We start from the raw sequence: 27,823 nt of genomic DNA, 5'->3' as shown, positions 1-27,823 counted from the left end.
TTAAAAAAATAAGCCATCCATTTATTGACTGCCAAACAGGAAAGTTCTAGCCAGTTATGAATCCCAAGTACAGTAGCTGTTTTCCAAAGCCTAAGAAAAAATTTCTTAGCTAGTATAAAAGCTCTGCAGAGACAGGCTGCCTGTGAGTCAGACAGGGCCCATGCTATTGGTACAAAACCTAAAATAGCACAAGTAAACATACAGAACTATATTGATTGACATGCTGGGAAGGACACCCATCACATGCCAATTCCAGAGCATAGGTGTTGAAGTTGCACCTGTAGTGTGCATCTGATTCCACAACATATGTCAGGTGAGAAGTGACTTATTCTCCTGTAGTTAATGTTTAGTGGAATTAGGCCTACCTCGTATACAACTCTTAAAGGTACAAGAGACGTCACATGGGCTAGAAATTGCAGCACTATGTGCAACTCATCTTCAGTCACATGATGTTTAATAAAACTCAGAATATATTACTGCATTCCTTCTAAACATGCATATAAAAATTCCATTATGCTTTTTTATGTGGACATTTTTTTAAAAAGTGAGATTGCTAATGTACAGAAATCAAGCTCCACTCCTGAAATCTAAACTGAACTTGAATAAATGAATTTTAAGTGTCACAGTATATTAGATTATTTATTTTATGAAAGTATTTACATACCACTATATCATGAAGTATCAGGGCAGTATACAACATTAAAACACCGAACACCTTTAAAAACAATACAGATAATCATTAAACTGACTGGCAAATAAATAAATAAATAACACAGTTTATGCCTGCCAGCATAAAAAGATCTCCCAAGAGTCGCCTGAAAGTCAAAAGTGCCTACTGAATCTCTGCTGGAAGAGTGTTCCATAGCGTTGGACTGGAAACATTAAATTCCCAACTTCAAACTGAGGCAATTTGGGCTTCTGTAACACAGGGGGCAATTATTTATTATTATTTATTAAATTTGTATACCACCCTTCATCCGTAGATATCAGGGTGGTTCTTGTATAAAAATGCAAGAGAAAAACACAAAATGCATAATAAAAACAAGAACAAAACAGCAACAACCCGATTAACGCCCCCACCCCTCTAATAGTGCTCTTCTGGATTATCTCAGTGATCGAGTTGGGAAATAAGGGCTCAGGTGGTCCTTAAGGTATCCTGCACCCAAGTTGTTCAGGGTTTTGAAAATGGACACAAGACCCTTAATCCTGTCCGGGTAGCATATGGACAGCCAGTGCACAGCTGTTTTAGCAGAGGTACCACATGTGGTTGGTTGTCTGAGCCACTGCATTCTGCATCAGTTTGGGAGCTTTTGGACCTGTCCCAAGGGCAGCTCCACATAGAGTGCATTGTAGTAATCTAGGAACAAGGTTACTAATTCGTGGACCACACTGTCCAAGTAGTCCCAGTCCAGACATGGCTGTAGGCTGCCGTACCAGACTAAAGTGGTAGAAGGCACTCCTAACCACATAGGTCACTTGGGCATTTTTGTTTAGTTTCCAGGATCCCCCTCCTGCCCCCAAGGCTCGTACCTGTTTCTTTAGAGAGAGCGTATATGAATATATTTCAGTTTATAGCTCAGGGTAAAGAGCTTTCAACAAACGCTGAATCTAGTGATTTTTCATGCACAAGCCTCTTTGGAAAGTATACTTCCATTAGTTTAAAGTCATTCCTTTTGCAAAGGATTGCTGTGGCATTTCTGTCACAGCTCTTGCTGCATTGTTCTTGCAGGCTGAAGGACTGCACAGCAATAATTGGAATTAGATTCCGTTTTTTGTGTGTAACATTTAATTTCAGTTAACAATCTCAGAAGAGTTTTATGTTTAACATGCATTCAGATTTTACTGTTATCTTATGAAGTCTAATGAGCCTAAAAGCAGAAAAGTCATGCCTGTCAGATGTTATTTCTTAGATAACCAGCTCTCCTGCTCCCTCTGTGTCTTGTATAGGATCTGAGAAATACATGCTATTAAGTTCTCAGTATTTATTTTTGCTTCTAAAACAATTACAGCTTGATCCTGTGCACGTTTATTGAAAACTAGGCCCCATTACATTAGTGGGTCTAACAGTGCACTCCTATACATATTTACAAAGAAGTAAGCCCCATTGAGTTAAATGAGGCTTAGGCTTCCTCAATATTCCCTTTTTATTGCGCATTCATGATTATGTGTGTTCATAATGTTATCGAGGAGGCACACGTGATCCTGCTTTCGATACTGTTTGTGCCTGCAAAAGTTTTGGGGCAGTCACACTACTTCATTTCTAGTCAGTGCATATCCTGCACCTTCCTGCTGAAATCCTGTATCTTTTTTTATCCCACAAATGTTCTGGTTTAGTTTGGTCCCATGTTCATTGTTCTGTTGCCCCTCTGGACAGCAATAACATGGCAGCAATGGGGGAGAATCACAGAACAAACTAAAGCACAATAAACACACAACTAATGTGCCATTATTGTGTCAAGAACGTGTTGCAGATTATGACCGCAATAAAACGCTAGACATTTCCTACCCCTTATGGTACTGAAAACACCTGCTACTTGAGATAGGCTGCCTTACCATGGCCATATTTCCACAGAGCTCAACTGGGGCTTAACTCCTGGTTAAGTGATCTCACTTGAGGTCTCCTGAAAGTTGATTAAAAACTTAAGAACCTTGCTAGATAAGACCAAAGTCCAGCACTGAAGCCTTACAGTCGCACATGCATGATATGAGTGCAACAGTGCGCTCCCCACTTGCGATTCTCAACAGCTTGTATTCAGAGGAAACTGCCTCTAATCCTGGTGGTAGTTAAGGCTGGGCAATATCTGGTTTTCAACACTGTGACATATCACCAGCTAAACATTGCGATATACCTATATATCACGATGTCTGAAATAAGGATGGAGCTATGTAGAGGCATTGGCTGGCTTCACAATTTTTCCTGCATAGTGTTTTTTGCCTGTGCCTGCTCTTGTGATTCGCTACCCACTGCATGAGGTAGGGGAGAGCTGAGCTGGCAGAGTTAACAAGAGATGCAGGAATCGAGAGAAGCATTGGCTGGCTTCACAGTTTTTCCACATTGTGATTTTTGCATAGTGCGTGCACACACACACACACATCATGATCTGCGATATATTGCCAGGTCAAAAATTATGAAACCGATATCACAATATGGACTTCAAACCTGTTTCAGACGATATATCAATAATATCGCCCAGTCCTAATGACAGTACACAATCTCTTCTCTCACTGTAGAAGACATAAATGTTTGAGGCCATTATGACTCTAGCTTGTAGTGTCAGTTTAGTACTGGGGACACCCAAGTTCCTATCACCATAAACCTAATTCTACGTAATGTGCCTCACAGGGTTGTCATGAGGATAAAAGTGGGCTTGGGGAATAATCACCCAAAAAAACAGCAAGATAAAAATGCAATAAATTCCAGCTTTTGTCACCCTCCTTTCTTTGATGTTTGTCTAAAGAATAATGACTTTGCCGTGGCACTTAAATAACTGAATTGATTGCCCATATGATGCCCTGGTACACAGTTGGTGCTTAATTCAGGGTAGGGGCCTCCATGTAATTATGGTATGAAAAATACCTGGAGCACAGAATTTGAGATTTCCCACAGTGCCTTGGTAATAAACAAAACACTGTGCACAGATGAGCAGTATTAAGACACGTGGTCTGTAAAAAATCTTTGAGCCTGGAAACCTGAGAGACAAAGAATGTGTCAAGAGTAATCATACGCTCATTTCTCATAATCGTATGACTAGCCTCAATCTGAATATCAACAACGTGATCTGCAGATTATACACAGCTTGCCTTCAGCCTCTGGAAGTGCTTATTTTTGAAATTTATGCCAATGAACTGTTTCAACAAACGGCAAGCAGCTTTTCTGATAACTCTTTTGCCACATGCAATATTTGCCCATACCAACTTTTGGATCAGCTTGGACAGCTAAACTTGCAAGGCTTGCTTTGAAAATATTTTTTGCTGCTTGTTTTCAGTTTGTCAGTAACAATACATTCCCTGTATGTATGGATTGGCATGTAGGCACTAAAATGTGTGTGTGTGATACACTTTTCAGGTAGTTTTCTTTTCATGTACCATACAAATTACTCTTCAGTGTTGTCCCTGCTGACTTGGTGTTATCTATATTTAACCACCAACTTCGTTAATATAAAAAACTATAATGCATATACAGTATTATAGACTAATCTAATTAAACCTGCTTCACGTGTCCTGTATTCCACCTTAAGACACTTAACAAAGTACAGAGTTTTGCTCTTAAATCAGTGGTGACAGGTTAGGGGCAGTGGTACTGTGCAACACTGCCAAAATGGCACCCCTTAACCTCACTGCCACCCCACTCCTATGAGTGCATCCGGGACAGCTTGACCAGAGTTTTTCAAGCACTGGCAACCTCACAGTTAGATTACTGCAATGCGCTCTATGTGGGGCTTCCCTTGGGGCTGGCCTGCAGGTTGCAGCAGGTGCAGAATGCAGTGGCTAGCTAGCTTGTGAGGACAAACTAGTGGCAGCACATCACACATTAATTGCAGGATTTGCCAATTTGCTACTGGGCCAAGTTCAAGGTGTAGGTACTAAGATATACATCCCTATACAGGGCAGGACAAGGTTACTAGAGACCACCTTATTATCCCTTATACACCCAGTACATAGCTGCAGCAGTGGCAGACTTTGAACACTCAAATTATAGAAGCACTCTGTGTGATGCTAAAATTCAGTGCTCCCACTCCACTCCTCTTGAGCTCTGTTCTACAGCATTGATTTGGTGACCCCTGCAGTGCAGCACCCAGACTTTTAGGGTGGTTGCGCCACCGTAAAACCACATCTGGCTTCAGTCTGCGGGAGATTCTCTTCTGAAAGTTCCACAGATCTCAGAAATGCTGGGTTTGACCTATAAAGTCTCTCAAGTCCACAATCACTCAAGGACTGGTTCTCTCCATATGAACTGACCCAGACCCTATGATCAACTACCCCAGAAGGAGAGTTGATGTACTCCTCCTCTAACACACCACTTGGTTGGAATGCTTATCTTTTCATGAAGATCTGCAGTGTGGGCTGGGCTAGGTAAGGAGCAGATCTCACTTCCAGGGGTGCTGTGGTCTCTTCAGCTTTCTCAGAAGGCAACAAGAGCTGCTCTCCCAGGCCCTAGAATGCTTCCCCCCAAGAAACGGCTCCACGAATTTTCAGTGGTGACCGTTGGAATAGGTACCGCAGAATAGGATGAGGATCTGGAGATAAGAGCGATGCTTTTTCAATCTGTTCTGTGGAGCCCAACAACAAAGGCTCCTCATGTGTTTAGCTGAGCATTCAACGGCTTGGAAAACTTCCTAAACTTGTGCTCATCAGGCTGACTCTTATCCTACAGTGGCAGCCATGGGGAAGTGCTATGTTCAGATGGGTTGGCATGGGGCCTAATAGACCAAGGTCACTGCCCCATGTTAACCTTGGTAATATCCCAGAACCCTCAGTCATGTGCTAGGATTCCATAGCAGACATTCAGGAGTTAGAAGTTGAAAAACTGGAAAGCAGAATGAGACTTGAGCTCCGATCTGTCATCGGACAGAGTGCTGGATACCCTTCCACAAGTCTCACACATACATTTTGTTTCAACCTCATCTGCAAAACAGAATAATAATCCTGTGCACATATGTTTGGAGACCTATCTCACTGATTTCAATAGGACTTGTGCCAGCAATGGGAAACTTGTAGACCTCTAGATGTTGCTGCACTGCAACTCCCATCATTCATAACCATTGGCTGTGCTGGGGCTGGAGTCCAAATACATCTGGAGGGCCACAGATTGCCCACTGATTTACACCTGAGTAAGTGTGCATAGTGTTACAACCTTAAACATTTGATTAAATACAGTGGTGCCCCACAAGACGAATGCCTCGCAAGACGGAAAACCTGCTAGACGAAAGGGTTTTCCGTTTTTGAGCTGCTTCGCAAGACGATTTTCCCTATGGGCTTGCTTTGCAAGACGAAAACATCTTGCAAGTGTTCCGATTTTTTTTCGCTCCCCCCCTTTTTCTAAGCCGCTAAGCCGCTAATAGCCTTTTAGCCGCTAATCTGCTAATCCTTTAATAGCCGCTAAGCCTTTAATAGCCGCTAAACCGCTAATAACGCTAATCCGCTAAGCCGCTAATAGGGTTGCTTCGCAAGACGAAAAAACCGCTAGACGAAGAGACTCGCGGAACGGATTAATTTCGTCGTGCGAGGCACCACTGTATAAAAAAGTGATCTATGGGTGGTATTCAACTCAGAGTAGACCCACTGAACAGTATGCTCATGCATTTCAGCGGGTCTACTCTGAGTAAGACCTAGCTGACTATCACCCTTAGTTCTGCATTAGAAGCCCAAATTGAACATACCTTTCATTTGTGAGTAGAGCATGTCTTCAGATTGCTGCAGGATCAGAAACAGCAATGGCTGAGTTGGCTTCAGCAGAGGCAGTTCTGCTTTTATAATGGTTCAAGCTCCGAGCTGCAAACGAAGTGCTTTGCTGCTGGGGATTGGCTCTCATTCACGTGAAGTGCTTCGAGGAGTGGGGTGCCTGTTTCCTTCTTAGGAAACAGGCCCTCGCTGCTATAGTGATTCAGTCACCCCACTGGAATGACTCTTAACAGTAGCCACAGGAAATGTGTGGTTATAGAACTAACTGAATTGGTTACAGTTAGTTCTGTAATACACTGGGACAGCATACTCTTTTTGAGGTCTGTTACTGAAACTAAGCAGAAGCAAAACAGACAGTCTTCAGACCATTTTAATCATTCAAGGACACACATCTCAATGTTAGCACTTAAAGGAGGAATAGGGAGCCATTATTCTGGATCTAGGTATGAGGGACAGCATTGTGCTGGGTTCAGATAACCACCCACTGCTTCCACTTTCGGAACTTACTGTGCAATAAGCCCTAGCTTGCCCAGTTGTTAACAGCTGAAACATGCTTGGTTCATCAAGACCGCTACATGTTTTGGATTAGTGTTTTTTAATGTGGAATTTGATCCTGCTGTTCATATTATTTTGTTGTGTTATATATTTCTGCCCTGGGACCATATGGCAAAGGGTGCATTATCCATTTTATAGATTGTGCTCTAGCTGTTTCCTTTTGGTATGTTCCCTCCTTTCTCTCTAGGAACATTTATCCTCCCCTTTCCAAAAAGCATTCCTGGTGCATTGCACATTGCTTGGGATTTTTTATTTTATTTTATTTTGAGCAAGTGATCTATAAATTAAAATGTGTGTATATTTGTATATTTATATGTTTATCTGCTCTCCTGCCACACACACACAAGACTACAGCAGAGGACACTTATGATTAGGAGAGTGGGGGGCAGATTCAGATTTGGACATATCAAGCCAGTTTCTGATTCGTTTTGTCTGTGGCAGGGGAAGGAGCACTAGAGGAACTTTTAAGCAGTGTGCACACTGCTTGTCCGCACTAAACCACAGCTTGCTCTAAACTATGCACCGGGCCAAAGTCTGAAAAGCTAATTCCACAAGCGAATCATGCAGTCATCTCATTGCAAATTAGCTATCTTCAGTTTCTTATTAAAGATACTGGTTCAAATTCAGCCTTGGTTGTAAAGAGCGAAAATCTAATTGAAATCAAACTTGTTTTGCCTTCTTGTGAGCATATTGCTATTTTCCCCAGGGCATTTTTTAATGCAAAATGCAATTGCATCACCATATCAGGCCTCGTCTGCAACACACTACTTATTTAAAATGTTTAAAATACAATTGCTTTGTGCCTCCATTGTCTCTAAATGCAATATATGAGCATCTAAATGCAACGGATATATATTTTTTCAGTCATTTGAAATAACACAACAAACCTGTTGTTTTCCTTCTCTATAATTTTGCTCATCTAAGCTCCAAACATTAATCTTCCACCAGGCATGAAGAAAGTGTGGTTTACTTGCTTGCACAATTCAAATGGTTAGCAACTGAAAACGATGAGCAACAAGGGACCATGATAATATCTTAGCAAAACACGGTGCTGCCTTACATAGCAAAGTATTTTATAGCTGCTACAATGGGTTCCAGGGGAAAACATATTGGATGTGCTCTCACAAGGGAAGTGGGACACTTGAGACAGAAACAACCATGTGTAGGGAAGACAAGATGATTTAAAGGGATTTGCAAATCCCTTGTCGGCGTCACAGCAGAAACTTTAAGAGTTCTCCAGATATCAGTCAAAATCTATCCTCCAGTGGATTTTAAGCACACATAATTGACATGATATATGTGACTTGCTGAGAGATTTAGTGGGGAGGAGTTGAGTAGGAGAGGGTTAATATAGCCAAAAAGGCTGCAAGAAATAGTAGCAAAGATGCGAGGTGCATTTTTTTTATTGGGGAGGAAGCCAGTGGATGCATTCTGAATGGCTGGGAAATAACAAGAAGGTGCTGCAGCAGGGCATGCTAGTGATTTTGAAATATATATTCCATAAAATTTGACTGTAGGAAAAAAACCTCAATGCAGTTTACAAAAGAGATAAGACAATAAAATTATCACTTGTAGAGGCTGGGATGGAGCTGACCTGCATATTTGTGGTGAGGATGGCACCAACAGGTATGGACCTGCCTACTCCATGTGCCTGCTTCTTGGGAGAAAAGTGATGACAAACCTAGACAGCATCTTAAAAAGCAGAGACATCACCTTGCCGACAAAGGTCCGTATGGTTAAAGCTATGGTTTTTCCAGTATGGAAGTGAGAGCTGGACCATAAAGAAGGCTGATCGCCGAAGAATTGATGCTTTTGAATTATGGTGCTGGAGGAGACTCTTGAGAGTCCCATGGACTGCAAGAAGATCAAATCGATCCATTCTTAAGGAAATCGGTCCTGAGTGCTCACTGGAAAGAGAGATCGTGAAGCTGAGGCTCCAATACTTTGGCCACCTCATGAGAAGAGAAGACTCCCTGGTAAAGACCCTGATTTTGGGAAAGATTGAAAGTTAGCACAAGGAGAAGGGGACGGCAGAGGACAAGATGGTTGGACAGTGTTCTCAAAGCTACTAACACGGGTTTGACCAAACTGCAGGAGACAGGAGTGTGTGGCATGCTCTGGTCACGAAGAGTCGGACACGACTAAACGACTAAACAACAACTCCATGTGTTTACAGAACACATGGAGAAACACTTGTGAAAAGCCATATAACAGTTCACAGTATGCTAGGCATGTTTACCTGGAAATAGTCCTATGGATTTCAGTGAGAGTTCCACCCCACTGGAATGATCAGAACAACCTGTATAATGTCCCATTATATGAAGATTGGGCTACAATGCAGCCAAAATTAGGAGTTGTAGTCTCATTTGTTTTGATGAGATTGATTTTAAGCACACGTTTTACTTTCTGTCAAAATCACTGGGATATAAAATGTTGAATCTACAGTTTAGTTCTAAGCAAACTGGTTCATGAACCCGTGGTCTAATTTTTGGTACTCTTAACTTGCCAGCATGTCACACCAGGTCACAGACATTACTAGTAATGAGATAGCTGCAGATCTGGGGGATTAACTAATTAATCAGGAAACTGTCACTGACGAGGAGAGCCTCTAGCACTAAATATAAATTGGCTTGTTTTCCTATTCTCTTTTTAAAAATAAATACCCAGAGCACATTGTGAAGTGCCCTCTTTTTGTTTACAATGTAGAAAACTAATAGTGTGAATGTATAATACTACACAGTGAATGTTATGCCTAATGCAGAGTTATGCAAGATTAGGTAGCAGATAATATTAAGATTTCAGAGCCACACTAGAAGAATAAATGTTAAGTGTTTCAAATGACTATATTTTGAGCGACAAGAGGAAACAGAGTTTTGTGGTTGAAGCAGAGAAGGAAGTTAGACATATCTAATGATGGAACAATGTTCTTGTGACCCTGTGCAAAGGACTTATGACCAACATCATTGCTGTTTTAAAAAACCCCTCAATATTTTGGCTGCACAGCAGTTCCTTCTACATTGGCAAAGTCTTGAAAAGCTAACTTAATGGATAAAGAATAAGGAGAAAGGGGGAGGAATGTTAAAATGCAGTTATGTGTTTTGTTTTTTTAAAAGCATAGCAAAGATCTTGTTTTTGGAGTAATGAATTGGATTAAAATTAACGGAGAGTTAAGAGAAAGAATGTAAATCAACTGTGTTATGTACTGAAGTTCTCACCCTGGGCCAGCAGGGGGGATACTGTAGATAGTTTTCACTCAGGTCCACGTCAGTTATTTTAGGCGGGAAACCCTGGGTTGTTGTTGCTACAATGTTGACAGCTGGCTGCCTATAAAAGCAGGCCAGCTGAGCTGTTTGCTGATCAGTTCTGTTCCAGCTTACAAAATAAAGAGCTGCTTTGGAGAAATCGCTGTGTCGTCTGCCATGTCTACCCACTATTTAATACTGGCAACGAGGATGGGATCGGTGGACATCAGAGCACAGCCAGATGCGGCCATCCTCTGAACTGAGCTGAATCATAGAGCAAAATCACTGAGCGAAATCACTGGACGGAACCAATTCAGAGCTGACTGTTCTGGCTAGAGCACTGTGTTCCATCTATCGCCCTTCACGCCGGCATCGGAATCATGGCTTCACTTGTGCCTCTACCGCCGTTTGCGCCAGCCTCTGAATCATGGGACTCCTACCTCGCTCGGTTCGATTGCTACCTCCAAGCCAACGAGCTGACAGCAGCATCAAATGAACGGAAGCGGGGCCTATTCCTCAGCCTCTGTGGGCCTGAGGTGTTTGAGACGGCCCGAGCATTGGTTGCGCCTGAAGCAGTCCAGGCAACACCATGGGACACGATCCAAGAGAAGCTCCGCAACCACTACGCGCCAAAGCAGTCCAAGATTGCTGCCCGCCATGCGTTTTACCACCGGAACCAGGCAGAGGGGGAGTCAATCAGCAACTACACCACTGCCCTCAGACAGGCTGCAATGCACTGCGAGTTCTGAGACTTAGACGATGCCCTGATGGATCAAATCGTCTGCGGGGTCCGAGACATCCATCTGCAATGGCGTCTCCTCGTCAAGCCAGACCTCACGCTACAGAAAGCCACTGAGGAGGCTGTGGCCTCAGAAGCTGCTGAACGCTCCGCCCAGGAGATCCGCAAGTCCAGCAGCCCGCGTCTTGTTAGGAAGTCAGTTCCAGTGCATCATGAAGAGGCCAGCAGTGATGAGGCATCCTCCAGTGAAGACAATGACGTGCACCTGACAAAGCGGGAGCGCAGGAAGTTCCAACAGAAGTCCAAGGGCCAACCGAAATGTGCCGGCTGCGGAGGCAACCATTCCCGTGCCAAGTGTCGATTCAGAGATGCCATCTGTCGGACGTGTTCCAGAAGGGGCCACATCGCTAAAGTCTGCCGATCGGCTCCGTCTGACACACCCCCTTCACCGACTCGCAGGTCGAAGTCTTCACTCCAGTCTGCCAAGGAAAGCTGTTTCGCTCTCACCAACTGCCGCTGCCCGTCTGGAACCACGATTGGCCAAACCGACTCGCCTACGCGACGCAAGCTGAACGTCACGGTGCTCATGTGACATGGAGATCAACACCGGGTCTGCCCTGTCCATCGTGTCTTGGAGCACCATCAAAAGACTGGTACCCAGAGTGTCCAAAAGGCAACTCGACTCTCATCGCGTACACTTGAGAGACTACCAGGGAAATGACATTCCCATGGTAGGCGTTGGCCGGTTTCGGATCGCCTTCAAGGATTTTTTGGGCCTGCTCCGGTTGGTGGTGGTCGAAGGTCAGTGGCCAAGCCTCCTGGTTTGATGCCCTCGGCCTGGAAGTCACCGGCATCAACTGCATCTCTAACACAGAAACTGAGGGTCTGGTCAAAGACTTTGCCGAAGTTTTTGACGGCACTTTGGGGCAATATACAGGTACGCCCATCTCCTTTAGCCTTGATCCACAAGTCGCCCCCATCAAGCTAAAGCCATGCCGGGTTCCCTTTGTTCTCAAGGCTAAGGTGGACGAACAACTGGACAAGCTGATCGCCCAAGGAGTTTTGTAGCCGGTTGACCACGCCAAGTGGGAAACCCCCATCGTCACGCCTGACAAGCCAGACGGGTCGGTGAGAATCTGCGCTGACTACAAGTGCACGATCAACAAGGCACTTCAGCAGCACGCTTATCTGGTTCCTGTTGTCCAACACCTGCTGCATTCCCTGGGTGAGGATAAGGTCTTTGTTAAGCTGGACCTTGCCCAAGCCTATCAACAACTGCCCGTTGATGATGCCACTGCTGAAGCCCAGACGATCGCCACCCACCGAGGGGCATTCCATTGCCGCCAGTTGCAGTTCGGGGTGAGTGTGGCTCCTGGCATCTTCCAAAGCCTTATGGAGCGTCTCCTGCAAGGGCTTCCGGGTGTGGTACTATATTTTGATGACGTCTTGGTGTCCGCAGACTCACACCAGCAGCTGTTCAAGCGCCTCCGTGCCATGCTGACCAGGTTCCAAGAGGCCGGGCTCAAGGTAAAGAGGGAGAAGTGCCAGATCGCTGTTCCACAGGTAGAGTTCCTGGGCTATCTTATCGATGCCTCCGACCTTCACCCGACCACATCCAAGATCCGCGCTATCCAGCAGGCCCCCATCTCAAAGAACAAGACAGAGTTGCAGGCGTTCCTGGGGCTGTTGAACTTTTATAACATGTTCCTGCCCCACAAAGCCACGGTGGCTGAGCCTCTTCACCGACTCCTCAGCACAAAGACGCCTTGGTCCTGGGGTCATCGGGAGACGGCGGCCTTCAACGCGGTCAAGGCTCTCCTTTCATCGGACAGTGTGCTGGTACAGTACAGTGAATCCAGGCCGCTGGTCCTTGCCTGCGATGCCTCACCTTTTGGCATCGGCGCTGTCCTTAGTCACCGTTTTCCAGACGGAAGAGAAGCACCGCTCGCCTACTTTTCCAGGACGCTATCTCCGACGGAACGGAATTACAGCCAGCTCGACAAGGAGGCACTGGCACTTGTGGCTGGAGTGAAGAGGTTCCATGAATACCTCTATGGCAGGACTTTTGACCTCATCACTGACCACAAGCCGCTCCTGGGCCTCCTTGCTGGTGATCGTCCAACTCCACCGGTCCTCTCGCCACGCATGCTGCGATGGACTGTTTTCCTGGCTGCCTACCATTACCGGCTCGTCCATCGCCCGGGGAGGAAATCGATGGACCATGCCGACGCCCTCAGCCGTTGCCCTCTTCCAGCGTTTGTGGAAGACCTGGCTCCAGCTTCATCGCTCCTCCTGATTGAGGATCTTCCGGCAGCGCCTGTATTGGCTGCCACTGTGGCCTCCGCATCTGCCCAGGATCACACCATCAGCCGTGTGCTCAACTGGGTGTGGAGGGGGTGGCCACATCGGAGTTCCAGCCCTTCGCAACCAGATAACATGAACTCTCAGCTCATCGCGGCTGTCTGCTGTGGGGAGACCGCGTCCTGATTCCCCAAAGACTCCGGCAACGCGTCCTGGAGGCTCTGCACGTTGGCCACCCGGGAATTGTCAAAATGAAGGCATTGGCTCGGTGTTACGTCTGGTGGCCTAACATGGACGATGCCATCACTGCCTGGGGTCCACCTGTCAAGCGTGCCAAGAATCGAGGCCTGCACCACCGGCAGCTAAGGGACACACCTGGGAGACACCAAAGACACCCTGGTCGAGGGTGCACATCAATCTGGCTGGCCCCTTTCACGGCCGGACCTTTATGGTAGTGGTGGACGCCTATTCCAAATGGCTGGAGGTGGCCCTGATGCCCTCCACCACTACCGAGGCCGTCATCCAGGTGCTGCGAGGCCTGTTTGCGACGCATGGGTGTCCTGATGTTCTTGTCTCCGACAACGGACCACAGTTCACGTCAGGCACTTTTGAGCAGTATCTTTTGGGACGGTTGTCAAAACCTTCCAGGTCCAGGAGGTCCGGATCCTGCAACGTGCACCAATCTTTTAGCCAGGTGAAACAGGCAGCCTCGTAGTAAAGTTTTAGGTCGGGTAGGGAAAAGCCTCCTCTCTCTTTTATGTCTATTAAGATCAAGTGTTTAATCCTAGGTTTCTTCCCTTCCCACAGGAATTTGGAAATTTCTCTTTGCCATATCTTGAGACAACCTGCTTCACCCAGTATCGGAATCATTTGAAATAAAAAGATTAATTTTGGAAGCACATTCATATTTATAATGGAAATCCTACCCAGAAATGTTAATTTTAGTTTACTCCAGATTACCAAGTTTTTTTTTAATCTCTAACCAAGTTTTGGTGTAATTATCCTGAAATAAGTTTATGTTCTTGGGGGTGATCCAAATACCCAAGTATTTCGCTTTTGAAGAGATTTTCAGGCCCAATATTTTTACTAAGTCGTCCTTTTCTTCTGTGGTTACATTTTTAACAAGCATTTTATTCAGCTATATATTCAGTTATATTCAGCTAAAAGCCTGCCACATCTCCAAATTCTTCAAATTCCAGAGTGCTGGAAATCTAGGTCTTTCAAGGGGTATACGTACTTAGAAATTTGTTTGCTTTTCTGCCGTGTTATTTATACAGACACTTTGAAGATAAAACTCTCAACTCTGATAGTGTATATGACTTGATAACGTTTATGGACAAATAACTGCTCACTTGTTCATCTCTCTAATCGTTCTGCTTACTTCAAATCTAATTTCATGCATAGAAACAAAGATGCTTCTTTTAGATTAATTACTTGTTTTGGCACACTAGCGCACACTACATTTTTCAGTATTAATGGAGTCATCTAAATACGAAGGTTTGGATAGGCTTCTGTAACATTACAGAATAATTTTATTCTGGCATAACATAAATTAGTTATCATCTGCTTCCCACTATATTTTACAGAGTAGCTATCAGGCAAAATGTTTCATGTAGGAACAGACAACCTAAGCTCACTGTCAAAATGTATGATGCTTTAAAATTCAACAGCAAAGACCTTGCAGAAGTTAGATCACTCGTTCTCTGATAACATATTAAAGATCAATGATGTATTAAGAATGTAAACTTAAAAGTATGACAGATTCTTCACTGTGCCTTTGGTTTACTAGAAGTCTATAGGAAACTAAAAAATTTGGAAGAAGCTGCAGTGTCTCTCCCTGGACAATGTCCCTAAATAAGAAAAATAAAAAGTTAAGGCTACAATCCTAGGCATGCTTAAGTTCCATTTAAGACAGTGTTCCATTAAGTTTCATTAACGACAACCTTACATCCAAATGAACATGAATAGGATCCAGGTACATATATCCATAAGGGACACTGGTGGCACTGTGGGTTAAACCACAGAGCCTAGGACTTGCTGATCAGAAGGTTGGCAGTTCAAATCCCCGCAATGGGGTGAGCTCCTTTTGTCTGGTCCCTGCTCCTGCCAACCTAGCAGTTCGAAATCACATCAAAGTGCAAGTAGATAAATAGGTACCACTCCAGTGGGAAGGTAAACGGCGTTTACGTGCACTGCTCTGGTTCACCAGAAGCGGCTTAGTCAGGCTGGCCACGTGACCCGGAGGCTGTACGCTGGCTCCCTCTGCCAATAAAGCGAGATGAGCGCCGCAACCCCAGAGTCGGCCACGACTGGACCTAATGGTCAGGGGTCCCTTTACCTTGCATATATCCATGCTGTAAGTGATTGTTTTTGTTTGTGACAGTGGATATTATTGCCTGCATTTTATGACCAGTAACCAAATGACACTGGCAGGGATAAGGGCTGGCAGGCAGTTTTACCTGTAAACATGGATCTACTCTGTAATTTGCAGCCCTGATTTATACCATTAGCTATTTTGTGGCCCTGATAAATATCATTGTCTAGGGCTGCCATGCATCCAGGTTTTCCTGGGAATCGGATGGTTAAAATGGCATCCAGGTGGAATTTCACCGAATCGGCAAAATGTCCGGGAAAACTAAAACTACGTATGTGAAGGAAAGCTTTAACAACTTTTAACAACTTTAACCCCCCCCCCAAAAAAAAAAGGTCAACAACTTTGCCCAGGTTTTCACTTTTGGGAATATGGCAACCCTACAGTGTACTACTGAGACGTGGGTGGTGCTGTGATCTAAACCACTGAGCCTCTTGGGCTTGCTGATTCCAAGGTCAGTGGTTCAAATCCCCGCAACGAGGTGAGCTCCTGTTGCTTGGTCCCAGCTCCTGCTAACCTAGCAGTTTGAAAGCACGCTAGTGCAAGTAGATAAATAGGTACCGCTCCAGCAGGAAGGTAAACGGCATTTCCATGGGCTGCTCTGGTTCACCAGAAGCGGCTTAGTCATGCTGGCAAAATGACCTAGAAAAACTGTCTGCAGACAAATGCCAGCTCCCTCAGCCTGTAAAGCGAGATGAGCGCCGCAACCCCAGAGTCATCTGCGACTGTACTTAACTGTCAGGGTGTCCTTTACCTTTACAGTGTACTACTGGTAAGAGCTAGGTTCAAATGCCAACTCTGCCATGAACTCGTAATCTGGGGAACGGGGTTCGTGTCTCCGCTCCTCTACATACAGCTGTTGGGTGACCTTGGGCTAGTCACACTTCTTTGAAGTCTCTCAGCCCCACTCACCTCACAGACTGTTTGTTGTGGGAGAGGAAGGGAAAGGAGAATGTTAGCTGCTTTGAGACTCCTTCAAGTAGTGATAAAGTGGGATATCAAATCCAAACTCTTTTTCTTCTTCACTGGGTAATCTTAGAATCATAGAATCATAGAGTTGGAAGAGACCACAAGGGCCATCGAGTCCAACCCCCTGCCAAGCAGGAAACACCATCAGAGCACTCCTGACATATGGTTGTCAAGCCTCTGCTTAAAGACCTCCAAAGAAGGAGACTCCACCACACTCCTTGGCAGCAAATTCCACTGTCTTGGGCCAGTCCCCATCTCTCAAATGCAACCCACCTCTGAAATTATTATGTGCATAAAACGATTTGGTCATAGCAGAGGTATAAATGTAGTTAATAAATAGCTTGAATGTTAAGAGTTGAGATCAACATGCTTCAGCCAAGCTAAAATTATATCTTAACAAAATTATGTTCTTCCTGTTTGGAAGGGGAAGAGAGATGGCACAGAACAGATGGCACCTAGCAGATGCTTAATATCCGATCAATTTCTGTGTATTTTTGTATTCCATCGTTGTATCTGTATAGTTTTAGTAGCTTGTTTTCCTTCTTTAAGAAACAACTGCATATGAGTGGCAAGCTATAGATTTTAAGAGCTTTCTCCAGACAGTTGTACTAACTTTCTTTGGATTCATAGCCGATGCTGTTTACCTGATGGCTCCACTTCATAAATATGTCTTAAGGTTATGCTAAGGAGCTGAATTTTTGTTCATCAGCTAAAATGTGATTTTGAGGAGAATGGCTGCCTCTTGAACCAAGGAGGCCAAGGGCAGGGAAGCCCTGCAAGACCTAGGAATGGTAGCTGCCATGTTGCCACCATGTCATCATATGATGAACCGGGTCCAGTCAGGAGAAGAAGTCATGTGAACAGACTTGTGGCCTCAGCAGGAAGGACCCAGCATTGCTAGAACTAATCTGCAAGATTATATAGTCAAGCTTTATGCAAATCTGTTGTCTTCTTTTCAGGTTACGTATTTTCTTAATTTTTTTTTGGCAATGCATAAAGGGTGGGAAACCAGTGGACCTCCAGATGTTGTGGGACTCTCATCAGCCTCACCCAACAAGACCAATGGTCAAGAATGACTGAAGTTGTAGTGCATCAAAATCTGGAGGGCCAGATGTTCTACCAACATAAGTGGGCACTCTATTCTCCCTCCCACTACCACCCAATAATTTGGCCTAGTCACTGTTTGGATGGAAACCCTCTTAGGAACCCTGTGTGTGTCACCTTGAGCCTCCTGGAGGGAATGTGGGATATAAACAAAATGAGTAAATAAATGCCAGCAAACACTTACTAATAAACCATCTGTACTTTCCAACACAAACGCAAGTGGATAGAAGGACTTTAATTACAGTAAACATTCCACACCCCTTTTCCACAAGCTGAAGCACAGAAGCCTGCAAAACAGGTTTCCACCTCTTGCTGAGCTCTAGATGTTTATATGGGGGAAAGCTGCAAAAAGGTGGGTTTGGAAGCTGCAGTCTGAAGGAGAAATAGAGAGAAGACCTATAATGACATACAGCATGAATTGGCATTAAAGGAAGGGGGGAGAGAGGCTGCAAGCAGAACAAGCTTTCTGAAGAAAGCTGACCAAGTCATATCAGATTTACAATAAAACCAACAATCATCTTCATCACACAAGGGAGGTGTTCTCAGTGATGGGCTACCCAGTGTACTAAAACTGCCATCTTTGCAACAGAAGTGCAAAGGTAAACAGAAGTTTTCAGAGGCAGAGGTGCACTAAAATGGAATGCCCCTTCTTTGAAAATATACTGAGGCATGCTGACACATGGTCTTATCAGGCTGGCAGACCCATGTGTGGTTAAACTGTCCGTTGCATAGGCGGGCGCAGGAAAGGCCTACTTCCTCAATTTAAAAGATGCATGCATCTTTCAAATCAGGGTTCCACTAGGTGCAATGATTTAATGACCTGCCTGTTTCATGCAAAACTCAGATTTGGAAGAAATCTGATTCACAGAGACATACACACTGCAATTGCATTCGCAGTTATTTGGGAGCAAGCCCCATTGAACCAAGTAGAATTTGCTTCTGAATAACTATATATATAAGATTAGTCAACACTAATCAGGTAGAATTCCTACCTCTTGTGCTGCTGTTAGGGTTAGGAAAAGGCTTAATAAAAGGGAAGGTTTAACACTTTCCACTTCCTGCAACACACACAAAAGTTTCTATGAGCCTTGGCAAGGCTGCTCAAGAAAGTACACAGCCCTGTAATCTGCTGGGTACAATTAAACATGATTAGCATGTGGATTATGCAATGGCTGTTTCAAGTGGCTGCTCTTTATTAATAGACTCTTAAAGAATTATTGCACCATGGTTGTGACTATGTTCTTAAGCAATGGTAGGAGGAGCCTGAAAGTTAAAAAAAAAGTAAGCAGAAACAATTTCAGAATAAGAACATAAGAAAAGCCTAACTAAGTAAGATGAAGTGTACAGCATTCTGTTCCCTAGTGACTCTGATCAATGTGCCCAGGCCTTAGTTCAGTGGTATAGCTGCTATCCTGAAATAGTGGTATAGAAGACAGAAGATGCTACACCAGCTGTAGTCGTATCTGGATCAGGATAATTTTTGGCCACTGTAGTCCATGCATTGGTAACCTTGAGACTAGATTGCTGCAATGCACTATAGGTATAGCTGCCTTTGGGACAGGTCCAATAGCTCCAACTCATGCAGAATGCAGTGGATGGACTGTTGATGGAGGCAGACAGCCAACAGAATATGGTCTGTCTGCAAAAACATCTACTCTGGCTGCCAATATCTTACTGGGCCAGGCTCAAGAGTCTTTTGTTGATTTACAAAGCCATGCAAAACTGGAATTGAGGATGCCTTAGGGACCATCTGAGCCCTTATATCCCGATCTGATCAAGGAGATTATCAGAAGGAGAGCTGTTAGTTATTTCCCATGTTATAGAGACCTGATTTGCCTCAACCGGAAGTTGGGCATTTGGTGTCATTGGCCCCATGCTGCAGAACACTCTCCCAGCAAAGATTTTGACTTTCAGGAATTTCTTGAAGACTTTTTTTAGGTCAGAGAGGAGAGAAGGGCTCTGTTAGCAGGTTCCAACTCACCAAATTAAAATTAATGCACTTGACAGAGTCTTGTTTAATGCCAGACACACCTTTCTGAATGCAAAAATCCATGTTTCCCTGAGGTGGTCTGCTCCGTTTTGAGATAAGCTTTTCTGACAGTGGAATGGTACAACCTTAAATATGGTGAACTGGTACAGACTGTAAAAATCTTCACATGATCATATATTATTATTATTATTATTATTATTATTATTATTATTATTATTAGCCTTAACTTTTCTTTATCCTTTTCGACCAGCAGTCTAACCAGGCAATTTCTTTCTGCACACCACTGCAACATATTTACCAGACGGAAACACAATCTAGTTCCAGTGTTTCCAACCTAATTTATGTTTCACTCCTAACACAATGTTATTTTCCTACCTAGATGGTAAAGGTAAAGGTAAAGGTACCCCTGCCCGTACGGGCCAGTCTTGCCAGACTCTAGGGTTGTGTGCTCATCTCACTCTATAGGCCGGGGGCCAGCGCTGTCCGGAGACACTTCCGGGTCACGTGGCCAGCGTGACAAGCTGCATCTGGCGAGCCAGCGCAGCACACGGAACGCCGTTTACCTTCCCGCTGGTAAGCGGTACCTATTTATCTACTTGCACCCGGGGGTGCTTTCGAACTGCTAGGTTGGCAGGCGCTGGGACCGAGCAGCGGGAGCGCACCCCGCCGCGGGGATTCGAACCGCCGACCTTTCGATCGGCAAGCCCTAGGCGCTGAGGCTTTTACCCACAGCGCCACCCGCGTCCCACACCTAGATGGTAGAAGGTGCCTTATCTCAGCAAGAAGCATGTGCCCACATTTGGCGAAGATCTTGGTTGCAAGGCCAGGCGAGACCTTTGCAAAAGTGGAATCATTTGCCACAACAACTGCATCCTAAAATATACCAGTTATTCATATATATTGCTTCACATTCTTCAAACAACAACTTCTCCTCCTGCCATCACCACCTCTGAGTTCCCCCATATCCAAGAGATTTGCAGTGGAGACAGTATTCCAATTAAAACATGTGAAACAAATGCGTGACTTTCCTCTGAGAAAGTATGTTGGAGGCACGCAACATGGGCAGTATTTGTTGTTATTATCATTTGTTTACATAGCAGATATAAACGGGCTAGGCATTTTACGGTCCAGCAAATAAAAAAATTGTTGCTCTCAAGCATCTTGTGGATTAGACAGTACAAAACGCAATGACCTCAGCATGCTTTATAATTACCTTGAAACCCATATGTAAGTCCCAGACCACAATGAACCAGCTGAGATTTTCTAGCTGGTCTGGTGAACATCCAGTCCTTTGCCTTGGACACAGGAATCACTTTACTGTTATGGAATTTTTAAGGGCAGAACAGTTTATGGCTGATTACTTAAAACAAGACAGCTAGAGATAAATGAGAGATAGGCCACTCCATCAAGGGATGGTCTCTATTTTTCTCAGGACGGAGAGAATCCAGCCCACCTGGTATAGGTTTTAAAGCAGGCCTGGGGAACCGTCTTTCCTGTGACAAGCGATTGACCCCCAGAGCAGATGGTAAGCAGAGCCAGAACTGGGCAGAGTTTGCAGCACTGTAGAATTGTGCAGCAATTGTTTACCCAGTGTGGTGTAGTGGTAGACTCGTAATCTGGTGAACTGGGTTCGCGTCTCCGCTCCTCCACATGCAGCTGCTGGGTGACCTTGGGCCAGTCACACTTCTTTGAAGTCTCTCAGCCCCACTCACCTCACAGAGTGTTTGTTGTGGGGGAGGAAGGGAAAGGAGAATGTTAGCCGCTTTGAGACTCCTTCGGGTAGTGATAAAGCGGGATATCCAAATCCAAACTCTTCTTCTTCTACCCTTGTGCAAAGAAACTTTCCCCTCTCTCTTCCCTTTGCCTGTGCCCTCCCCATTTCTGCCTTGGAGGGTTGAGGGAACCCCCTAAAACAGATTTAGGGGGCACATGAGGGAAGGAGAGGAGGAGAGGACCCCATTGCACAAACAGAAATCCCCACATTGATACTTTTGATACTTCGCATACTTTTGATACTGTACAATCATCTCTCTCTCCATCCTAAGCTATTTTGCTGCCCAAGGAAAAGATGGGTCCCCTCTCCATTACCCATACAAAACCCCACTGGAGTGGCAGTTGAATCTTAGTTTCTCATTGGGAAGATGGCACAGGAGGGCAAGGGTATCCACTAACCCCACTGGCTATATTCTACCCTCCCTGTTGGAGCCAGGATGCGTCAGAATACAATTTGCTGAAAATCGCAAGTGGGGAAAGTGGGCGGCTGGTGAATTTCGAACACTGGTGTGGTGGTGTGATGGGATGGCCTGGGACTCGGGCTTGGACTCAGAACCAGAGGAGTTTCAGTCCGCACCGGATCCTTTGCCTCAGGCGGCATCTGAACCAAGTCTGGGCCCTGATTCCGAAGAGCCCCAGTCTGCACAGGTTCCCCTGCAACAAGCACCAACTGAGCCGAGTCAGGGGGCTGAGCCTGCCCTGGCTCCAGATGCAGGGATTACCTCGGTGCGTCAGCTGGGACATCACTTTCAGCTGCTCCACTACCGGGTGGGTCAGGAGAGGGTGAGGTGGCCTCTGGGTCTAGTAACCCACTGACATCTCCTGAGCTGCAGAGACTGAGGTCTGAGAGAAAGAGAGACCTGAGTACTCGCAGGAGGAGTGCCCGCCTTCAGGCGAGACAGGGAGGTGAGTCACCAGGGGATCAGGACTGGCTGTTACCCCGACAAAGATAAAAGGCTGTCGGACCCTGCCCCAGGTTGCGGGAGCAACACTGCTGTTTGTCAGAACCTGTCTGAGACCCTGTGCCTGACCTTGCCTGGTTTCCTGCCTCGTGTCCTGCCTTGGCCCTGTCGGACTGACTCCTCACGGAACCCTTGGATTCAGGACTGGACCTGAACTGTGTTACTCAGGTTACCCCTGGGCCCAGCACAGGTGAGATGGGAAATGCCATGAACTGGACAATGTCCTGAGGGGCAAACAGATATGCCTGTAGGGCTGTATTGGGCTCCCAGGAATGAGTTTCCCCTCCCCTGCATAAAGCCCTAGGGTCCACACCAATTGTTTATGCAAACAGCCTGAGGTCAGTGGGTCTGCCTGCATCCTGCGGCATCCAAGTTCTGGGTTCTGGAACCAAGCTAGCCAGCCCAAACCCCGACTCCTTGCTGCTGATGCAACTCTGTCATAGCGCCGTTATGTCTTGAAATAGGATCTTGGTCCCTCAAACCACCAGCACACCTGGATATTCCACAATTGCTGCTGCCAACCCAGCACATGGTCTCCTTATGATGCCACCCACGTGTGTCGTATCATAAAGCCATATGGCAGCTGGAACTGTGGCGCTGGCAGTTACTGGGAAGAGGGAGGCACACAGATGGGTATCCCTGTGAGCATCTATATGCTTCACTGCCTTGCAAATTAAGCCAATCTAGGGCCAATCTGTTGGCGGCACATACGGTACTTGGGGAAGCTGCAGTATGGAATCCTTCAGGTTACTTTTTTATAATTATTTTAAAAAAACACACACACATTTTTCTAACAACCGAAGAACTAAAAAAAGGAACTCTGGGCTGGTTATCTCGTGTAGAAAACACTAAGTGTGAAAAAAGCAGCAGCTGGGAAATCTGCAAGGCAGTAATCAAGCAGGAACTGCGGAGAACCCCCTGCTGACTGAGCGACAAGAAGCCCAGGCTAGAATGGGAACTGTCAAAACACACACAGAGAAAAAGCCATTCAGAAAGCAGCCCAGGCAGGGAAGCAGGGAGGGTGATTAGTGCAACGGCTAGAGCTTCAAAAGAAAAATGGGAAGCGCCATGGAAGTTCTGCAGAAGAAGATGGGAGGAGATGGTAAATGCAGGGGGGGTAGTTAAGGACAACTTCTGCTAATGCTTTATGGCAGGGGTCGGCAACCTAAGGCCCATGGGCCACAAGCAGCCCATGGCGGTCATTTAACCAGCCAAAGCAGCCCCTAAACCAAGCCACCCGCTCGGTGAGTCCCAGTGCGCTGTGCTAAACTGGTGCAGCGCGGTGCAGGGACTTGCTTCCGCAGTGCTGGGAATCACGTCTGCGCATGCTCAGACATCTGTGCAGATGTAGACGCCGGAAAACATGTCTGCTCAGATCCAGACGCCGGAAATCGCAGCCGTGCACGCTCACACATGCATGCAATCTGGCCCACGGAGGGATCTCCACTGGAGTGAACTGGCCCAAGCAAGGTAAACCTTGCCGACCCCGGCTTTATGGCAAGGATGGAGAACTTTAGACAGCAGGAGACAAATATAGCTCCTGGGCTCTCTATCGAGCCCCTAGGACTCTTCCCAGCTACTCCAGGTCACCTTGCCGGTCATGGTTTGCGCCCTTCTTGAGTGTTTTTATTAAGTTGTGGGTTGACATAGCAGCCGGCACAGCGATTCCTTCAAGTAGCTCTTTATTAAGGTAAGCTGGAACAGAACTGACTGTGAACAGCTCAGCCGGCCTGTATTTATAGGCAGCCGGCTGTCAACATTGTAACCACAAGAGCCCAGAGTTCCCGCCTAAAATAACTGCCGCGGACCTGAGTGAAAACTATCTACAGACCTGAGTGAAAACTATATACAATATCCCCCTGTTGGCCCAGGGTGAAACTACACTACATAACACCCCTCCCCACCGAGATAAGGCGTTAGTTACAATCGTAATGGTTTCCTTATATACAGCACTACGCGTAATGGTTCAATTAGGCACAAAAGCATATCGGTTACATTTCCCATACTTAGACCAACAGTGATACCTGTCCAACAACATAGTCCTTTAAATAAGTTGGGCGCTTGGAAACTCTGCCAGACCGCCGGGGACTGGTAGCCAAGTCCGGAGGGCCACACAGTTCTCGCTGAGGCTGTGGTGCGACCCTAGGTGGCGTTGGAACCAACTCCCCTGGATCCGCTGCTGTGGGTGGAGCCTCTGCAAGTGGAGTGGTCTGAGTCTGTTCTGAAACGGCTTGGTTCGGCTCCACACTGGCAGTTTGCGAGGGAGGTGTAGGTGGGGCCTCGCCATCTGTACGTGTCTCTTCTGGAGCCGCAAGCGCAGTTGGGGGCACCTCGGTAGTGTCCAAGTCGCCAACCCTGCGCCTAAGCTGGTCTATGTGCCGTCGCCACAAACGTCCGTCTTCGAGTGCCACCTGGTACGAGCGAGGTCCAGTGACTCCCACTACTGTGGCTGGCACCCAAGGGATGTCCCCCACATAGTTCCGGGCAAAGACCTGGTTTCCTGGGACAAATGACCGTGGTGCGTTGGCACAGCCTGGGGGTTCAGCCACGGCAAAGTCTGGGTGTAGCCGGTCGAGCGGTGACCTGAGGCGGCGGCCCATAAGCAGTTCAGCAGGACTCCTTCCTGTGGCCGCATGAGGGGTGATGTGTTGCACGAACAAGTATTCGGCGACCCGCTCATGCCAGTCTCCCCGGTCCAGGCGCGCCAGTGCCTCTTTTGTCGAGCGCACCATTCTTTCCGCTTGCCCGTTGCTGGATGGATGAAAAGGTGCCGTTAGGGCATGGCGGATGCCCAGTCCCAAAAGATACCGCTCAAACGTGCCTGACGTGAACTGCGGTCCGTTGTCAGAGACAAGGACATCAGGACACCCATGCGTTGCAAACAGGCCTCGCAGCACCCGGATGACAGCTTCGGTAGTGGTGGAGGGCATCAGGGCGACCTCCAGCCATTTGGAATAGGCGTCCACCACTACCATAAAGGTCCGGCCGTGAAAGGGGCCAGCCAGATCAATGTGCACCCTCGACCAGGGTGTCTTTGGCGTCTCCCAGGTGTGTCCCTTAGCTGCCGGTGGTGCAGGCCTCGACTCTTGGCACGCTTGACAGGCGGACACCCAGGCAGTGATGGCATCGTCCATATTAGGCCACCAGACGTAACACCGAGCCAATACCTTCATTTTGACAATTCCCGGGTGGCCAACGTGCAGAGCCTCCAGGACGCGTTGTCGGAGTCTTTGGGGAATCATGACGCGGTCTCCCCACAGCAGACAGCCGCGATGAGCTGAGAGTTCATGTTGTCTGGTTGCGAAGGGCTGGAACTCCGATGCAAAAGGCCCTTGTGGCCACCTCCTCCACACCCAGTTGAGCACCCGGCTGATGTTGCGATCCTGGGCAGACGCGGAGCCCACAGTGGCAGCCGATACAGGCGCTGCCGGAAAATCCTCAATCAGAAGGAGCGATGAAGCTGGAGCCGGGTCTTCCACAAATGCTGGAAGAGGGCAACGGCTGAGGGCGTCGGCATGGCCCATCGATTTCCCCGGGCGATGGATGAGCCGGTAGTGGTAGGCAGCCAGGAAAACAGTCCATCGCTGCATGCGTGGTGAGAGGACCGGTGGAGTTGGACTATCACCGGCGAGGAGGCCCAGGAGTGGCTTGTGGTCAGTGATGAGGTCAAAGGTCCTGCCATAGAGGTATTCATGGAACCTCTTCACTCCAGCCACAAGTGCCAATGCCTCCTTGTCGAGCTGGCTGTAATTCCGTTCCGTCGGATATAGTGTCCTGGAAAAGTAGGCGAGCAGTGCTTCTCTTCCATCTGGAAAACGGTGACTAAGGACAGCACCGATGCCAAAAGGTGAGGCGTCGCAGGCAAGGACCAGCGGCCTGGATTCACTGTACTGTACCAGCACACTGTCTGAAGAAAGGAGGGCCTTGACCGCGTTGAAGGCCGCCGTCTCTCGATGACCCCAGGCCCAAGGCGTCTTAGTGCTAAGGAGTCGGTGAAGAGGCTCAGCCACTGTGGCTTTGTGGGGCAGGAACATGTTATAAAAGTTCAGCAGCCCCAGGAATGCCTGCAACTCCGTTTTGTTCTTTGGGGTGGGAGCCTGCTGGATAGCGCGGATCTTGGATGTGGTTGGATGAAGGCCGGAGGCATCGATAAGATAGCCCAGGAACTCTACCTGTGGAACGGCAATCTGGCACTTCTCCCTCTTTACCTTGAGCCCGGCCTCCTGGAACCTGGTCAGCACGGCACGGAGGCGCTCGAACAGCTGCTGGTGTGAGTCTGCAGACACCAAGACGTCATCAAAATATGGTACCACGCCAGGAAGCCCTTGCAGGAGACGCTCCATAAGGCTTTGGAAGATGCCAGGAGCCACACTCACCCCGAACTGCAACCGGCGGCAACGGAATGCCCCCCGGTGGGTGACGATCGTCTGGGCTTCAGCAGTGGCATCATCGACTGGCAGTTGTTGATAGGCTTGGGCAAGGTCCAGCTTAGCGAAGACCTTACCCTCACCCAGGGAATGCAGCAGGTGTTGGACAACAGGAACCGGATAAGCGTGCTGCGGAAGTGCCTTGTTGATCGTGCACTTGTAGTCAGCGCAGATTCTCACCGACCCATCTGGCTTGTCAGGCGTGACGATGGGGGTTTCCCACTTTGCGTGGTCAACCGGCTCCAAAACTCCTTGGGCGATCAGTTTGTCCAGTTGTTCGTCCACCTTAGCCTTGAGCGCAAAGGGAACCCGGCGTGGCTTTAGCTTGATGGGGGCGACTTGTGGATCAAGGCTAAAGGAGATGGGCGTACCTGTATATTGTCCCAAGGTGCCGTCAAAAACCTCGGCAAAGTCTTTGACCAGACCCTCAGTCTCTGCGTTAGAGATGCAGTTGATGCCGGTGACTTCCAGGCCGAGGGCATCAAACCAGTCTAGCCCTAGGAGGCTTGGCCGCTGACCTTCGACCACCACCAACCGGAGCAGGCCCGAAAAATCCTTGAAGGCGATCCGGAACCGGCCAACGCCTACCACGGGAACGTCGTTTCCCTGGTAGTCTCTCAGGTGTACGCGATGAGAGTCGAGTTGCCTTTTGGACACTCTGGGTACCAGTCTTTTGATGGTGCTCCATGACACGATGGACAGGGCAGATCCGGTGTCGATCTCCATGTCACATGGAGCTCCTTCAATGAGCACCGTGACGTTCAGCTTGCGTCGCGTAGGCGAGTTGGTTTGGCCAATCGTGGTTCCAGACGGGCAGCGGCAGTTGGTGAGAACGAAACAACTTTCCTTGGCAGACTGGAGTGAAGACTTGAACTTGCGAGTCGATGAAGGGGGGGTGTCAGACGGAGCCGATCGGCAGACCTTAGCGATGTGGCCCCTTCTGGAACACTTCCTACAGATGGCGTCTCTGAATCGACACTTGGCACGG

The 27,823-nt window shown here is 47.1% G+C and overlaps 1 protein-coding gene across 4 annotated transcripts in view; it reads right to left on the bottom strand.

Moving 5' to 3' along the window:
- OXR1 (oxidation resistance 1) overlaps nt 1-27,823 on the bottom strand; it is a 189,228-nt gene that overhangs the window by 57,739 nt on the left and 103,666 nt on the right. Inside the window, exon 1 of one of the 4 annotated variants that reach the window (XM_082235552.1) lies at nt 6,381-6,417. The exons of the other annotated variants lie outside the window; for them this stretch is intronic. Within the exon in view, the coding sequence (XP_082091678.1) occupies nt 6,381-6,402 (22 nt within the window). The 5' untranslated portion in view covers nt 6,403-6,417. Of the gene's footprint in view, nt 1-6,380; nt 6,418-27,823 lie in introns of those variants that run through there. 4 annotated transcript variants of the gene reach the window in all.

The sequence above is a fragment of the Podarcis vaucheri genome, assembly GCF_965113315.1.
Source record: "Podarcis vaucheri genome assembly, chromosome: 8".
Classification (NCBI taxonomy): domain Eukaryota; kingdom Metazoa; phylum Chordata; class Lepidosauria; order Squamata; family Lacertidae; genus Podarcis; species Podarcis vaucheri.
The sequence above is the reverse complement of the archived record's forward strand: the minus strand, read 5'-3'. Positions and strand labels throughout refer to the sequence as shown.